At 40.4% G+C, this 15,536-nt stretch overlaps 1 protein-coding gene across 18 annotated transcripts in view; it reads left to right on the forward strand.

Moving 5' to 3' along the window:
* NCOA3 (nuclear receptor coactivator 3) overlaps window positions 1-15,536 on the forward strand; it is an 88,677-nt gene that overhangs the window by 66,643 nt on the left and 6,498 nt on the right. For 10 of the 18 annotated variants that reach the window (XR_015702878.1, XM_087749458.1, XM_087749456.1 and 7 more), the window contains 15 exons: window positions 459-647; window positions 902-1,003; window positions 1,820-1,960; window positions 3,198-3,345; window positions 4,260-4,648; window positions 4,902-5,782; window positions 7,361-7,496; window positions 8,602-8,790; window positions 9,332-9,571; window positions 10,972-11,098; window positions 11,581-11,752; window positions 12,549-12,845; window positions 13,994-14,098; window positions 14,563-14,788; window positions 15,006-15,180. Coding sequence is in view for 17 of the 18 variants with exons in the window: in XM_087749458.1 (XP_087605584.1) it covers window positions 459-647; window positions 902-1,003; window positions 1,820-1,960; window positions 3,198-3,345; window positions 4,260-4,648; window positions 4,902-5,782; window positions 7,361-7,496; window positions 8,602-8,790; window positions 9,332-9,571; window positions 10,972-11,098; window positions 11,581-11,752; window positions 12,549-12,845; window positions 13,994-14,098; window positions 14,563-14,788; window positions 15,006-15,180 (3,517 nt within the window). In the remaining variant the exon portion in view is untranslated. Of the gene's footprint in view, window positions 1-458; window positions 648-901; window positions 1,004-1,819; window positions 1,961-3,197; window positions 3,346-4,259; window positions 4,649-4,901; window positions 5,783-7,360; window positions 7,497-8,601; window positions 8,791-9,331; window positions 9,572-10,971; window positions 11,099-11,580; window positions 11,753-12,548; window positions 12,846-13,993; window positions 14,099-14,562; window positions 14,789-15,005; window positions 15,181-15,536 lie in introns of those variants that run through there. The other 8 variants (XM_087749467.1, XM_087749466.1, XM_087749468.1 and 5 more) reach the window with 8 other exon arrangements.

The following is a 15,536-nucleotide window of genomic DNA, read 5'->3' on the forward strand; positions in this document are numbered from 1 at the left end:
AAATTACTTATACAAAGAATATTTAACTATAGAAGTATGTTAATCTTGAAAAATATTACCGTGTTCTTGCTAAAGCACACCACCAGAAATAAATATGCTGGAAATTCACACTGTGCTTTAGCCTCTGCAGTTTGTCTACCTGTATCTTAAAACAAGGACACCAAAGGAACGCGTTGCCTAAAGCCACAAGACTCGCTGAGGGAACGGCTTGTTTTTGAAATCTGTGAATGACTTTTCAGCTCTCCTTCAAGTGACTGGAAGTGTCATGTAGGGAAAGGGTTTTCTACTTGGTTCTCAGTACTACTATTCCCAAGGTATAAAACTGATGGTATATTGAGAAAGCATCTTAAAATATTCTTTAATCTCTCTAATCTAGACACAAGGTATCTAAATTAAGAGAAATCAGTTAATTGATTTTATCTGAAAACCTTTATAAATTCCTACTGTGTTCTTTTAAGTTAATGGAGTTGCTTGGACCAGTGAAACACCTAGGCAGAAGAGCCACACATTCAACTGCCGGATGATGGTGAAAACCTCTCATGATCTTTTGGAAGATGTAGGCAGCCACCAGGATACGCGGCAAAGATACGAAACAATGCAGTGCTTTGCTTTATCGCAGCCGAGAGCTATGATGGAAGAGGGGGAAGGTAGGAAATTTTGTGGAATTACTGTGCACAAAAGAAATCTCCGAGTAAAGGTTTCTGGTATTTGGTATCTGTTATGAAACCTGTAGCTTCCGCAATCCATTTTTAAGTAAGTAGGAACAGAATGCAAAAACTTAAATTCTTACTGCTTATACTTCCACTTCAGCAATGAAGGACGCTTCAGCTATTTTATTAGATGCTTTAATAGAATAAAACAGGAGAGAAATTAAAGAAGAAACTTTTTTTTTTAAATACAGATTTGCAGTCCTGTATGATTTGTGTGGCACGTCGTATCACAACTGCAGAGAGGGTATTTCCAACAAATCCAGAGAGCTTTATTACAAGACATGATCTTTCAGGTGAGAAACGTACCCAAGATGAAGGTATGAAGGTCTCTTTTATTTGTCCGTGTGCTCTTGTTTTAAATAAATCAAGTATGTAAATAAATGGTGTATTTGTAGTGACGAGCAGAATTCATACTGAGAATTCCCAACAGGTTTTTACATTATGCCTCTGTTGGCAGTGGGGTATAACAACCGCCGTGGGACGCACTTTCTGTCTCTGTGCTAGCGTGCTGTTGTTTGGCAGCTTGCTATAAAGCGTTACTTGGCAGCATTTCAGATGGTTGTCATTGTGCTTTCCTTTACACCTGAGAAATATTTTGAATCATAACTGAAGCTAATGGAAGTTCTTTAGGATGCTTGTATTTTTCTACAGTACGTGAGCTAATGTTTAAAGTGTTTTATGCTGTTTAAATTGAAATACTTATATAATCTAGAGGGGGCTTTTTCAGATGCCCGTTAGTGTTCATGATGTTCATTTGTGGATGTAGCTGGTCAGTATTTTTGAAAATTTTACTGTGTATGCATCCTTTGGGTGCCCAGAACCAGAGACTAGTTACCGTTTTCTAAAGCTCTGGCATTAACCTGTGGGTGCTTAACTTCCTCTTACTCAGTTATCTAAATCACTTTGAATATTGATGTTTGAACAGCAGCATCATATTCTCACATGGCAGATAATTCATAAACATAACTTCTGCATACTCAAAATGTGGTGTTAGGCTGATGAACAATTAAAATGCTGATATTGGAGCCTTCTGAAATGTTCCGTATTTATACAAAAGGATTGTCATAGTCATAAAGAGTTTAACTTGTGTATTTTCTTTCCTGTTACAGGCAAACTTGTCAACATTGATACAAACTCATTACGGTCTTCCATGAGACCTGGCTTTGAAGATATAATTCGTCGGTGTATTCAGAGATTCTTATGCCATAATGATGGACAGGCATGGTCAAACAAACGCCACTATCATGAAGGTAAAAATCTGTTTGCAGTGTTGGTCATACTGCTTCTCCGAGTGGCTGCGTTTTTTTCTGAAAAACAAAAATGCTAAATTCTACCTGTGTTCATTTTTTTCATATTTTTTGTTAGTGTTAATTGCTGTGACTCATATTTACAAGCTGAAGGAGAATGATCTCTTGAGAAACAGAAGTTCTGATGGAAGTTATTTGTTTTTTCTAACGTGTCTCTTTTGACAATTTCCATGGAAAATATCAGATACGTGATCTGGGAGCCTGAAGTAATCTGTTTTTCTACAGGTGGATATAGCAGTGATGATGACAGCTATATTTCTGTAATAATATGTAATCCTTAATTATAATTAGCTTGTTACCTTTGTTTAATATTAGTTTGACTTTCTTTTTATTGTGATTCAGCCGTTCTTTTGTTAAAGGATAGCTCACTAAAGTGGTAACAGTTGCGTTGATGCCTTGTTCTTACTCAAGACACAAGGGCTCAAACTGTTTTCAGTGTTCCAGTGTTATGTATTTTGTAATGCTAATTTGATAACCTTGATAGAGAAAGTGAAGCCACTGTCTTCAGTGAGAAAGATGGCATTTTCTAAGTTTTCTAAACTCCGGTCTTTTTTAAGGATTCACAAAGTAATTCAAGTAGACGGGATATTAAAAAAAGAGAAACTCACACTGGGAGAAAATGGAGTTTCCATTCCATTGGAAGTTCTTCGACTTAACTGATTAAATAAATCCTGAATTAACAAGAAATTTGGAGCTCAGATTAGAAGCAATGGATTGCACAATTTTTTGATTGAAATAAAACTTCTAAACTTCAAAACACTTCATCTGAAGGCTTCCAAGTTTCATTTCTATTCCATATTAATTACCTGTATATTTTAGTGCAACTAATATTTAAGTCTTGATGAGTCCTTCTCCCCAAGGAGAAGCCATGGAAAGGTACTAACCTCGCCTTGGAAGTCCATTACCAAATGTCGAACTTTGCCAGCTGTGCGTGGTGAGCACAGAATACTGCAGCATCAAAATAATCTTGTTTGCTTTTATCTTCCCTCTACTCATTTAGGAGAAAATGCGAAGTACTTCCTTTTTCTGAATATCTATCTTGGGTCTGTCTTTTTTTAATTTTATTTATTTTTTTTTAATCTTCAGCAAATGAAGATTATTGTGTTAAAAAACTGTAGAGTGCATATTAGTAATTCTTGGGTTTTAAAAGCTGAACTGTATTTGTGTGTTTCCTTTACAGCTTATACACAAGGTCATGCTGAAACCCCATTGTATCGGTTTTCTTTAGCGGATGGTACTATAGTGACAGCGCAAACAAAGAGTAAATTATTTCGAAATCCTGTAACTAATGACCGCCATGGATTTGTCTCTACCCACTTTCTTCAAAGGTGAAATCAGTGGTATCTGTTTGTCATTTAAGTGTCATAGCTTTTAAAAATATATCTGACCTTGAAGATACCTGAAGAAAACAGTATACCAAAATATTTTATCTGATTAAAACTCAAACAGAGGGGGAATAACCTGGGAAGCAGAGTTGCATAGCATGCAGATAAACGTGTCAACGTAACGCTGACGCTCCCCACTTAACTGTGTGGCGGAAAGAGTCACAGTCAAAAGAGAGGTTTTTCCTCAGTACCTGCATGGAGCCTGTATTAGGTATTCATTATTCTTTTGGATTAACATTTATAATGATGAAACACTGAAAATAGAAATGCTCGGTTCTATGCTTTATCTTACTCTTCTTAATTGCAAGCCAATTAAAAAGACAACAGAACCCCCTCAGATGCGTCACTGATGTCTCAAAGTTAAATGGACCTGAAATAGCACTTCCCTGATCTGTTCTTGTTGATTGCAAGAATAATTGAAACGCTGCCCTGGAGGCAATCTGTCTGCTTCTGGCATTAAAGAGCCTCCAGATGCTGAAAAAGGAGTAGCTGAGGTTGTTCGGGGCATCGTTAGTGTGCGCAGCAGAATGGTGTCATGCATTGACTCAGGAAGGGAGTAAAAGAAGGAGACGGTTAAACTGATAAATCTGACTAATGACGGTTGATGATGGCCTTTTGAGGGGGTGATACTGTATGTACTTACAATTCAAATCACCTAAGGGCCAAGCGCTTCTGTAATGGATAAATGAGAGGCATGGCTTAGTTCTGCTTTGTGGAAGCTTGAATTCTCACTGCTCTTCTTGAAAAAATATTTGGAAAATTATTTAATAATGTTATTCTGTCTTTGTAGCACTTGATTCCAAATAAGGTTTTAATTTGTTTTCTTGGGATTTCTGGGGATGTCGTTGGACTTACAGAGAACAAAATGGATATCGGCCAAATCCTAATTCAGTTGGGCAAAACATCAGAACACCTGTGCCTGGAAACACAAATCCCGTTGGTGGTCTTATGAACATGTCACCTGGTCAAGGCATCCCGATGCAGAACAGGAGCTACAGCCTGGGAGATCCCAACGCAGTGGGTCAGCTCAGCAGCACGCGATATGGAGGCCCGGGTAATATGGGGCCGGTGAGCTCTGGACCTGGCATGCAGTCCTCTGCTTATCAGAACAACAATTACGGGTTAAATATAAGTAGCCCACCACACGGTAGTCCTGGTTTAACTTCCAACCAACAGAATCTCATGATATCTCCTAGGAATCGGGGGAGTCCAAAAATGAGTTCACACCAGTTTTCTCCAGTTACAGGTATTTTATTTTTGCTATAAGATTTTTTTTTTTTTAAGCTGTCTTTTCACTTTTATCTGAATTCCATCTTTCATTGTTTTTAGCAGTTCTGTAAGACCTTGTATGTGTTACTTAAATGTAGTATACCTAATTTCATGGTAAAAATGTATTTTAAAATAATTAACTCAATGTGGCAGTCATATATAATCCACAGGAAAAGCAGATACAGACGGTGCTGTAGTCTGATCCGTTTGATCTCTGCCATGTGATACAGGTATGCACTCTCCAATGGGATCTGCCAGCAACACCGGCAACAGCACCTTCTCCAGCAGTTCTCTTAGTGCTCTTCAGGCCATTAGTGAGGGTGTTGGAACTTCCCTTTTATCAACACTTTCTTCACCGGGTCCAAAGTTGGATAATTCCCCAAACATGAGCATAGCTCAGCAAAGCAAAACGAGTACCCAGGACTCCAAAAGCCCTTCTGGTTTGTATTGTGAACAAAACCAAGTGGAAAGTTCCATCTGCCAGTCAAACAGCAGGGATCTCCTTAGCGAAAAAGATAGTAAAGAGGGAAATCTGGAGGCATCTGAAAGTCAAAGAGGACCATCTGAAAGCAAAGGGCACAAAAAGCTGCTTCAGCTGCTCACGTGCTCCTCAGATGAAAGAGGACATTCTGCAGCATCAAACTCACCTTTAGACTCAAATTGTAAAGAATCTTCTACCAACGTTACCAGTCCTTCAGGAGTTTCCTCGTCAACATCTGGAGGGGTGTCTTCCTCCTCAAACATGCATGGGTCGCTCCTGCAAGAGAAGCATAGGATTTTACATAAATTGCTGCAGAATGGTAATTCTCCTGCAGAGGTAGCCAAGATCACAGCTGAAGCCACTGGTAAAGACACGTATCATGATGCTGGTAGTACAGCCCCCTGTGGAGAAGGCACCGTCAAACAGGAGCAACTGAGCCCAAAGAAGAAGGAAAACAATGCTTTGCTAAGATATCTGTTAGATAAAGACGATGTTAAGGACCCGCTTTCCAAAGAGGTGAAGCCTAAAGTAGAAAGTGCGGATAATAAAATGGGACAGTGCAGTAGTTCTACAATTCCTACTTCTAGTCAAGAAAAAGAGATGAAAATAAAAACGGAACCAGCGGAAGAGGTACGGTATAATGTAAAATGATGGTAGTGATCAAGCCGATATTTTCTTATTACAGCGAATGGCTAAATACAGAACACTCTCTTTAGTGTGCGTGCGTAAACATTCCTAAGAAAGTTCTGTGCAAATGGTGTGAAACTATATGCTCGGGTATTATTGTAAGTGAAAAGGCACAAAGAGAACTACAGGATATGTATGTAATCAAATGTGCTGTACTGAAGTCCTGGACTAATGCTACCTTTAAGTTATGGTACAATTAAGGTAGCGTATATTTACAAATGATTCCTTAAAATCAGATCTTTAACATCTGCTGTTTCACGTAGCACATGTTTATTTTTATGGCTTATTAGGAAACGGGGCTGTAACCGCCTCTGTAATTAGTTGGCAAGACGATAGCAAAAGGGTAAAACGTGATTTTGTTTTGAAAATATAAACCGTACACAAAAATGGGTAATACTTAAAATAGCTATAGATTGGTTTTAGCTCATTGATTGGTTTTAGCACTGTTTGTTTTTTTTCCTTAAATGAGGGAAAATGTTGTGCCAAATACATATATATTCCGCATTCAAGTAAATATATGTATATTTATTTGTTTCAATGTTTCTAGAGTTGAAATTCCAAGAAATGTCATGATATGGCAAACTATATCACCACGGAACAACTCTCCTGAAAGCAGCAGTACAGGTGTTAGGGACAGCTGTTCTTACCATTATAAAGTGTAGATAATATTTCTTTTGTATTTAGTTCCTAAGTCACATTTGGAACTGCTTCAAAGCAAATAATACTGGTCAGCGTGGCAGAGTTTACTGAAAACACGTTGATATCTTAGAACTTGAATTTCCCAAGTCAGTAATAACTATGTAAATAAAAAATTACTGCACAATTTTTATATCAGCTAATGGCTGACTATAAATGAAACACCTTGTAACATTTTTTGAGTACCACTTAGGAGAGGTCACTGACGCCTGTGTATTGGTACCCAAGGCGTAGTTTCAGTCCTTGCTCCTGAGATCTGATTAACATATGCAGAGAAGCTTGTTTTGTGATGATACGAACCCACTATATGTGCAATTCTTTTTCTGTTAAAACTGCATCTGGTTTAAAGACACGTTTTAAAAGAAGGTTGGGGCTCCAACTGACCAGAAGACTCTGTGAATACTTTCCATGTGGCGGTGTGGTTACCGGTGTTCAGCTCGGCTTTTTCTGTACGACAAATACATTATTTATCAGGGAATGGTATGCATTCTTGACGTTGGTTGCTCTCATTAGTGTTTTTGTCTTTCTAATTTGTGATGACTGAAATGTTTATATTCAAAGGCACCTCTCATTTTACTTATGCGTACCTCCGGTTTCTCTTAATTCTCAAAATTAGCCAAGCAAAATACTCTAAAAAAAAAAAAAGAAGTAGATAAATGATACCTGAAGTTGTTTGGAAATTGAGAGGTAGCCCAAGGTACTGTCAGTGAACTAAAACATTTCTCTCCCAGTTATATCTTTTAAGATTAGCGGGGAGCTAAATAAAAGCTGAAGGACACCCATACAATAGTAAATAACCTTGGTATTTTACTGCATCTTTTTCAGATGAGTGGAGACTTGGATAATTTGGATGCAATTCTAGGTGATCTGACTAGTTCAGAGTTTTACAATAATGCTATGTCTGCAAATGGAAATAACCTTGGAACAAAGCAAGCAGTATTCCAAGGAAATGCCCTGTTGGGTAAGGAATTTCATCTAATGTCACTTTGGTTTTAAAATTAGGGTTTTCTTCTTACCTGATGTAAACATGATGCATCCTCAAATCCTTAGAGAATACTTTCTCGATCTCCTGTACCTTCAAGGACAAATGTAATGCAAAATGGCTAATTCTGCTTTCACAGGCTATTATGTACGCTATTCGCTGTCTTGACAGCACTCACCTACTATATATCCCATGAATAACGTTAACTTCAGTTCCTTATTTTATGGTTTCTTCTGGGTTTGTCTAACGTAGCCTTCTCAGAGACAAGACAAAGGAAAAATGTTTTGTGAGTTGTAAATTAAAATTGAGAATTTCCGTTCCTTACAGATGACTAGGGAAATAATACGGGATCGGTGGCAAGCTTTTGATTTCCCACTTATTCTATGCAAAAACATCTTGCGGCCCGCAAATTCTCATCAGTACTCCTCCTCGACATTGAAAGGAATGCCCTGAGTAGGAAGCTGGGTAGGAGGGAAGGATAACCTTGCTAACAGACCAGCGTCACTGCAGTTGTCACTTCCCTTTATAATGTCGGTCATCTCTGTTACGTAGGGCAGTAGATTGCTGAGGTAACCTAAGGAGGTGAAACATGGATCAGGAAAAGTGTAAAAACAGGTACAAGAAGACGTAAGGCCGCTGGCACGGTTGGCTGCGGAGCACGGTGATTTCTGGGTTAATCAATGTGCTCAGCAGCACACCGCGTCTGGAGTCAGCCTGCTCCGGGCAGAACCGTTTGACTTGTTCCTCTCTCCATGTCAGAGTTATCCAAGGGCTGGGCAGTCCCCTCGCATACATCAGGGAGTCTGTAATACTGGCGTGTTTCAAAATGTTCAAAACGTGATTCATTACAGAACTTAAATTAAAAATGAACCTTTTTATGTCTCGGGCCAAAGGGAACTGCATTTGGCTTCTCCTGTAACAGGTCCTAGCTATGTACCCAAAATGTGATTTGTGTAGTGAGAACATAAGCACAATAACTTCCTGGCTTGTTTAGGGTCAAATATATGTGCCCATAAACAGATCAGGCTTATTTATTGACGTCATTAATGGTATTTTCTATTTAAAATGTTTAATTTTTTACCAGGTATGAGGAGTCCCCAGTCTGTGCAGACTGCCCGCCCACCTTTCAGCAGAGCCGTGTCTTTAGACAGCCCCGTGGGCTCAGGTGCTCCTGCGAGGAATGTCACTGCTTTCTCCATGTTACAAAAGCAAAACTTGATGGGTGGAAGTCCAAGGAGGATTGAAAACCAGGAAAACTTTGGAGCAAATCTGGGTTTGTTGATTGTGTACAAATAGATCTCATTGTAAAGGAAATAGCTTTTATGTAAAAATGTTGCAAGATTTTCATACGAATTTTGGTTAGAAGAAACCTTAACGATAAAGAACATTAATTTTACCATCAGCATGTAAATACTTTTAAATTATTATCCCTAGCTAAGATTATAAGAACATAACTGTTAACCATCTGTGTATTATTACCAGTACTTTACTTTTGTTCAGTAGTTAAATTATTTTTTAGTATTTCGAGTTTTGAATTTAATAGATGTTTTTGATATATAGAAGCAAGAACAGGTCACAGTGACAGTCAGTCATTAATATTTTTCAATATATTCAGATTAATGTAGTTGTTTGATGGTTTAGAGCTTGGCGTGGTAAGCTTTAGATGCTTTTGTTGGAGTTCAGTGAATTGCGCTGTCACTGGCAGGTGTCCTTGTTGGTAAAACAAAACCAAACCCCGTAAAAATAATTCTAAAACCAAAATATGTAACGTATTCTAGATGAAAAATGATTGTATTTTCTGCTCTTCATTATAGCAAGTGCTCCCAACAGAAGTGTAGCGATGAGTCAGCATCAGTCGGGAGACTGGGGTTTGCCAAACTCCAAGGTGACCAGGTTGGAACCTCCGACTTCTGCCGCCATGCTGAGAGCAGGACCCGAGTTTGGCCCGGCCCTTCCCAGGCCCCCGGTGGGCGGCTCTGTGCCTGGGCTGCCCCCCCGCTCCGGCAGCGTACCTGGTGCGAGGCCGATGCTGCAGCAGCAGATGGTTCACATGAGTAAGTTCTTCACTTTGTAGTGTCCTAGCAGAACCCCACTGGTTTCTTAGTAAGCGTTCGGCATCAGAATCTTGTCAGTTTTGGTAGGACGCTACCTTTTCATCCAAAGGCTTTTTGAGGTGAAGACTGCTGCTGTTCACTGACTGGGACATTTGATGACCTTTTGGTGCTCTTTCTGTTTTCTTCTGGTGATATCTGTGCATTTCATACGCAGATAATTCGTGCCGAGTCTCCAGATTTTGGGGGAATAATTTCTGTGTGTTTCTTTAGTGCGGTACTCTTCTGCTGAATTCCAGGAGCTAAATGCCATCTATGATTATGTTTGAAGATACTGGCATTCTGATTAATTTAATTCATTGTACTTGATATAGATTTTTTTTTTTGCTGTTAAATTCTTGGTAATCAGAGTTTTTTAAAGCTTAATTCCTTAAGTATTTCAAAATTCTTCTCATATGGAGTATCCAAATTTCATATAAAACCACATTGCAAATACAGGTTCTGTTCTAAGTATTCATGTTTGCGTGGGAGAAAATAAGCTGCATGTCTAAAATATGAAGAAAGTCTTAAAGCTTGTGGGTTTTTTCTGTTCTATATCTCTAACAAAGGTTTAGCCTAGAGCTGAAATTGTTCTGTCTAATGTGCCAATGTCGGCATGCCCAAAAGAGCCAAAATATTGACAGTGGCATTCCTTTTTTCCTTTTTTATCGTGGAAGGCTACCAGGGCTGTTACCAGTTCTCTAGACAGACTTACTGTTTCAGTGTGGCCTGTGGATATAAGGCTAAATGAGGAAGAAATTTGTGCAGTCCTGACGGAGTCAGAATTCCTCGGCTTAGCTTCCTAGAAATGGTTATTGCTAGGCGATTCCTACAACTGCTGGGAAATGACGGGATGCCACAAACCCTCCTGTGTAGTGCTGAATGCCTCTGGACAGGTAGAAGGAGAGGCGTACTCCCAAGGAGCAAAAGGTTGTTATGAACCTTCTGTTTCTTTTGATGTTCACCCTGTTTTGGGGTTTAAAATGCCAGCTGTTGGTGCCACCGTGACAATGTGTATTTGCTAGTACCCAGATGTCACTGGCCAGAAAACGCTCTTTTTTTGGATGTAAAGCTGCTGTGTCTGTCAAGTGCCTGTTTTAGGGGCTTAGGGATTAGAAATGGCGATTCTGCTCTAACAGGGTAGCAGCTTTAGATTGCTGCGTATTTAAATCTGTGGTCTGTTATGCTTCTGAAATTCTCTCGAGTGTGAGTTTATGCATGTATACACTTTAAAACATGCTCATGGAAAGCGCGTGAAGCTGCTTGCCAATTTGCGTGATCATCCCCAATGCATTATGTGAACCCTGGGAGAGCAAGAGGACACCTCTTGTTTTTAAAAATCACACAACTGTTTTCCCTTGCAGGGCCAAGTGAGATAAACATTGGCATGGGGGGGAATCCGTATGGACAGCCAGGACCGTCTAACCAGCCAGGATCGTGGCCTGACAGCATGCTGTCCATGGAGCAAGCGTCGCGGGGGTCACAAAACAGGTAGAACTGGGGAAGGTTTTAAGATAAGTTTAAATACAACTGTTCACTGTCAGAAGAATTTAAGACCTGGAAAAAAAATGAATGTAGGATATACAGTGGGGATAACAGATGGGAGTCAGAGCCTCTCCATTTCTGCTGCTGATAGGACACCGGGTATCTTTTAACCCAGCTCCACAAAAGGCCTTGCTAACAAGATCAATCAATCTTTGAGCTGGGAGGCACGGAGAAAAGAGGTGGGAAAATGTGAAATCGTGTCTCTATGGCACAGGCAGAAGCCAGGAGAAAACAGAATTTACACGTGGGCAAGGACACATGGCAGTTGACTGACATTTTAGGACCTAAATTTGGCACTTCAGTCCTTAAGTCTTACTTCAGCCTCTGCGCGATTATACTGCTTAATCATCTCCAGGTCAATATGTTGCATAAAAATGATGTCTATGCCTTTATCATCCATAATGGTTGTAATGTGTTTCCGTTTATAGACAATTAGTTAGAAACTCTTTGGACGACCTCTTATGTCCTGCACCAAGCATGGAAGGCCAGAACGACGAAAGGGCGCTGCTGGATCAGCTGCACACGCTGCTGAGTAACACAGACGTCACTGGTCTGGAAGAAATAGACCGAGCCTTAGGAATTCCTGACCTTGTAAACCAAGTGAGTGAGCAGATTTGGGCTGGTTATTTCCCCAAAACGTGTACTGGTTTGTTACTTGAAAAGAAAGTGAAGAGGGCCTCCTCCCTCACTCTGTCTCCTCACCTCCTTGTCTTCATTTCCCGAAATCTGCCTTTGGAAGCATCTACACCGAGTAGCGATTTTCACTGGAGCAGCTCAGTGTTGATTAAATTTCTCATGCATTGCAAAAACATAAAATGGCATCTTCTTAGATACCTAAGTTTACTGTAGTATGCCTTGGCATACAGGGGGGTCTTTCTGGGTGTAAATCATTATAATTCTATAAGCAGAGACTTGTGTTGGGTTTCTTTAGTAAACTATTGTCAGCTGAGCTTGGGTTGTGAAATATTTGACTGGCAGTGACGCGTTAGTGAGTAGGACACTTCCATCTCCTCCGGTTCCAGCTTGAATTTGCATGGCTAGCAAACAGGAACAAGAAATTCTATGAATAATTTGGAACTTGCTAAAACCCACAAAATCACGCTGTCATTTGTACAAATAGCAGCTTAAAAGCGCGGAAGGGCTTGAATAATGATGCTGCTCTGCCTATGTAAGCAGTGTGCAGCAGAACTGATTTTAAAAAAAATCTCTTATTATTATTAATAATAACTTCTGCTATTTCATTCGTCTGGAGACAAAACTAACAGTAATCTGTCCGTGCTATGTTCTGCCCAAGAAACTATTGGTTGTTGTATGCTGTGTTAGCTTTATCGTTTCTTTAGGAATTCCTACTTAAAGAATATACTGCTAGTGAAAACACTTTTGTATCTGTTGAAAGGGACAAGCTTTGGAACCCAAACAAGATTCATTTCAAGGTCAGGAATCTTCAGTTATGATTGACCAGAAGCCTTCGTTATATGGTCAGCCCTATCAAGGGCAAGGGGCAGCAATGCCAGGAGGCTTTAGTAACATTCAGGGACAACAGCCGTCCTTTAATTCAGTGATGAATCAGATGAGCCAACAGAGCAATTTTCCACTTCAAAGTATGCATCCTAGAGCAAATGTGATGAGACCTCGAAGCAATACACCAAAGCAGCTCCGCATGCAGCTCCAGCAGAGGCTTCAGGGGCAGCAGGTAATCTTTTGCTCCTGCATTTACACTTTCTTCTTGTTTCGGAATGGAATAAGGTGCACACCGAATTGTGTTGCTTCACAAATATGAAAATTGACGTTACAGCAGATGAGTGAAAGGACGGATCTTTCATTTTGCCGGTGCTTTTCACACCGAGTGCCTGATGGCTGTAGGAGTGAAAGAACCTTTATTAGGACAAGTGTTTCTCCTTCATCAGCCTCCTTAGCTACAGGTGGGATCGGTTCCCGCAGCATGCAGCAGCAGCGCTACTTAACCCAGCGCTCTCGTGCGGCGTAGCTCCGGGGGACCTCTTACCTGTGTTACCAGTTAGTGTTTGTTCTGAATCTCACTGGTACCATTGAGCAGGCAGCTGCGTTTCTCCTGTAAATCAAACGTTACTTCTTTTTCACTATGTTTTCTAACTAATCGGTTGGGTTTATTGAAAGACTGGATTGTAGTTTGCTTTCCATTTATTGATGTGATGTCATTTTAGATATTCTCGTAGAATGAAAGGTGAGAGAGCAGATACAGACACGTAGATACAGACATGTAGATCTTAACACTGGGCTGAAAGCACTGCTTAAAAAACTGCTGCATGATTTCAGCATTGAATTCCCCATGTGAAAACACAGGCCTGAGATCAAATACAATGTACCAATAAAACTCGGAAAACCAAGATAGAACTGTGTGGCGTGGAAGGGCAACGTTTAACCCTTAGGAAATACTGCGTTCGTTCTTGGTTGTTCTGTGACGCTGATTCAGTCTGCATGGGGCTTTGTGGTGGAGAGGGAAGGAGACAGAATTTTATTATTTTAATCAAAGCTAGTGGTTATACCCTTCTGCCCAAAACTTGATTTGGAACAAGTAGATAGTCTGCTATATACTTACTTTTAAAAAGTGCTCATTTCAAGGGAAGAGAAAAATAAAGTGAGTTGGTGCTGCACTGTTTGGAGGGTTTTTCTTTTTGTGTGCATTTGAGCTGCTTAACCAAATAATTTGGCGCTTCAGGTACGTCAAACAAGGCAAAAATTCACCATTGCACTTTATGGATTCAGGAGGCCTATAAGGAAGGTTTTTTTGGAGGAGTTGCCATTACTTTGCTCAGATACCGCTATTTTCAAGCTAATAGTGCTAAAATGTCTCTTTCCAAGTTTATGAATCAGACCCGTCAAGCGCTTGAAATGAAAATGGAGAATCCCGTCAGCGGTGGTACCTCAGTGATGAGACCGGTTATGCAGCCACAGGTGGGGTCGCAGGTGAGCGAGGGTTACCCCAGCCATCTGGAACAGTAGTTCTTAAATAGCCACATCTTTTACACCTCTGTTTATAATTTGGACCTTCTGTCATGGTTCCACAGCATTCCTTTTTGTTTTGTTTTTTGCCCTGCACAATGTAGAAAAGGTGGTTTTTACCTCTCTCATTTGTGAGATTTCAGAGGGATTCGTTCATTAGGTCATGCTGTCAATACAGCGTGCCAATAGTCGGTCCCATGGTAGCTAATCTACTTTGTCATTTGTTTAGCACTAATGACAACTTAATGAAAACCTGTGTCTGATATTTTGATGATTTTTGTACTGGCTGTGGGTTTTCTTAACTTTCTGTTCTGGTACTGGATATGCTGGGTCTTAGTTACAAAGAGTGTAGGTGGTTTCATTGACTCTGACGTGATTTCATTTGTAAAAGTGTTTCTAATATGATTTTTCTTTTCTTTGGGGGATAGCAGCAAGGTTTTCTTAATGCTCAAATGGTGGCTCAGCGTAACAGGGAGCTAATAAGTCATCATTTTAGACAACAGAGGATGGCAATGATGATGCAGCAGCAACAGCAGCCTCAGGCCTTCAGCCCCCCCCCAAACGTGACTGCCTCAGGAAGCATGGACAGTGCTCTGCCGGGCCCTCCGATGGCTCAAGTTCCTCCACAGCAGTTCCCCTACCCACCCAGTTACGGTACTAGTACTAACAGGGGCTTTTTGTCTGTCGGGTGTTCTTTTCCCTTTCTTAATTTGTTGTTAATCCAAACTACCTAAATACCAATCATTCTGGAAAATGGGAAATACTTCTACAAAAAAGGATGCCTTTTTCCCTTCCCATGATTGTAAGAAGATAAACTGAAAGTACCAGGTCATGGTAACTGAAGGATGTTGTCTGTCCTTCGTCTTTTAAGGAATAAGCCCACAACCTGATCCTGCGTTCAGCAGAGTATCAAGCCCTCCCAACCCAATGATGTCATCGAGAATCGGACCCTCCCAGAATCCTATGATGCAGCATCCTCAGACAGCAACCATGTACCAGTCCCCTGAGATGAAGGGCTGGCCGTCGGGGAGCATGGCCAGGAGCAGGTGAGCTTCACAGTTACAACCTGTAGCTCAAAAATTGTCTTTCATTTTGTTGAAAGTAGAAGCTACATTCAATAGCTTGTAGTAGGAAAAGGATTTAGAAGAGGGAAAAATAATGACATCTCTGGTGTCCGTATCGTCCTCGATCCTGCCGGTTTAGCAAACAGACTGATGAAATGTATCTGCTGCATCGCTCCGTTATTCATGTCGGACCTCTGCAGTCTTTGTAACTGGAAGCAACATTCAGTCTTTGAATATTGAAAAAATAACTTGGGGGGAAATACAACGTTCAGAGCAGTGTTACAGTGGGCGGTACAGCCCTAACAGAAGCCTCCAGAAAGGTTACAATAGGAAATGCG

This window comes from Nipponia nippon, unplaced genomic scaffold, assembly GCF_047370975.1.
Source record: "Nipponia nippon isolate SJK-2023a ecotype South Korea unplaced genomic scaffold, ASM4737097v1 scaffold_13, whole genome shotgun sequence".
Taxonomy (NCBI): domain Eukaryota; kingdom Metazoa; phylum Chordata; class Aves; order Pelecaniformes; family Threskiornithidae; genus Nipponia; species Nipponia nippon.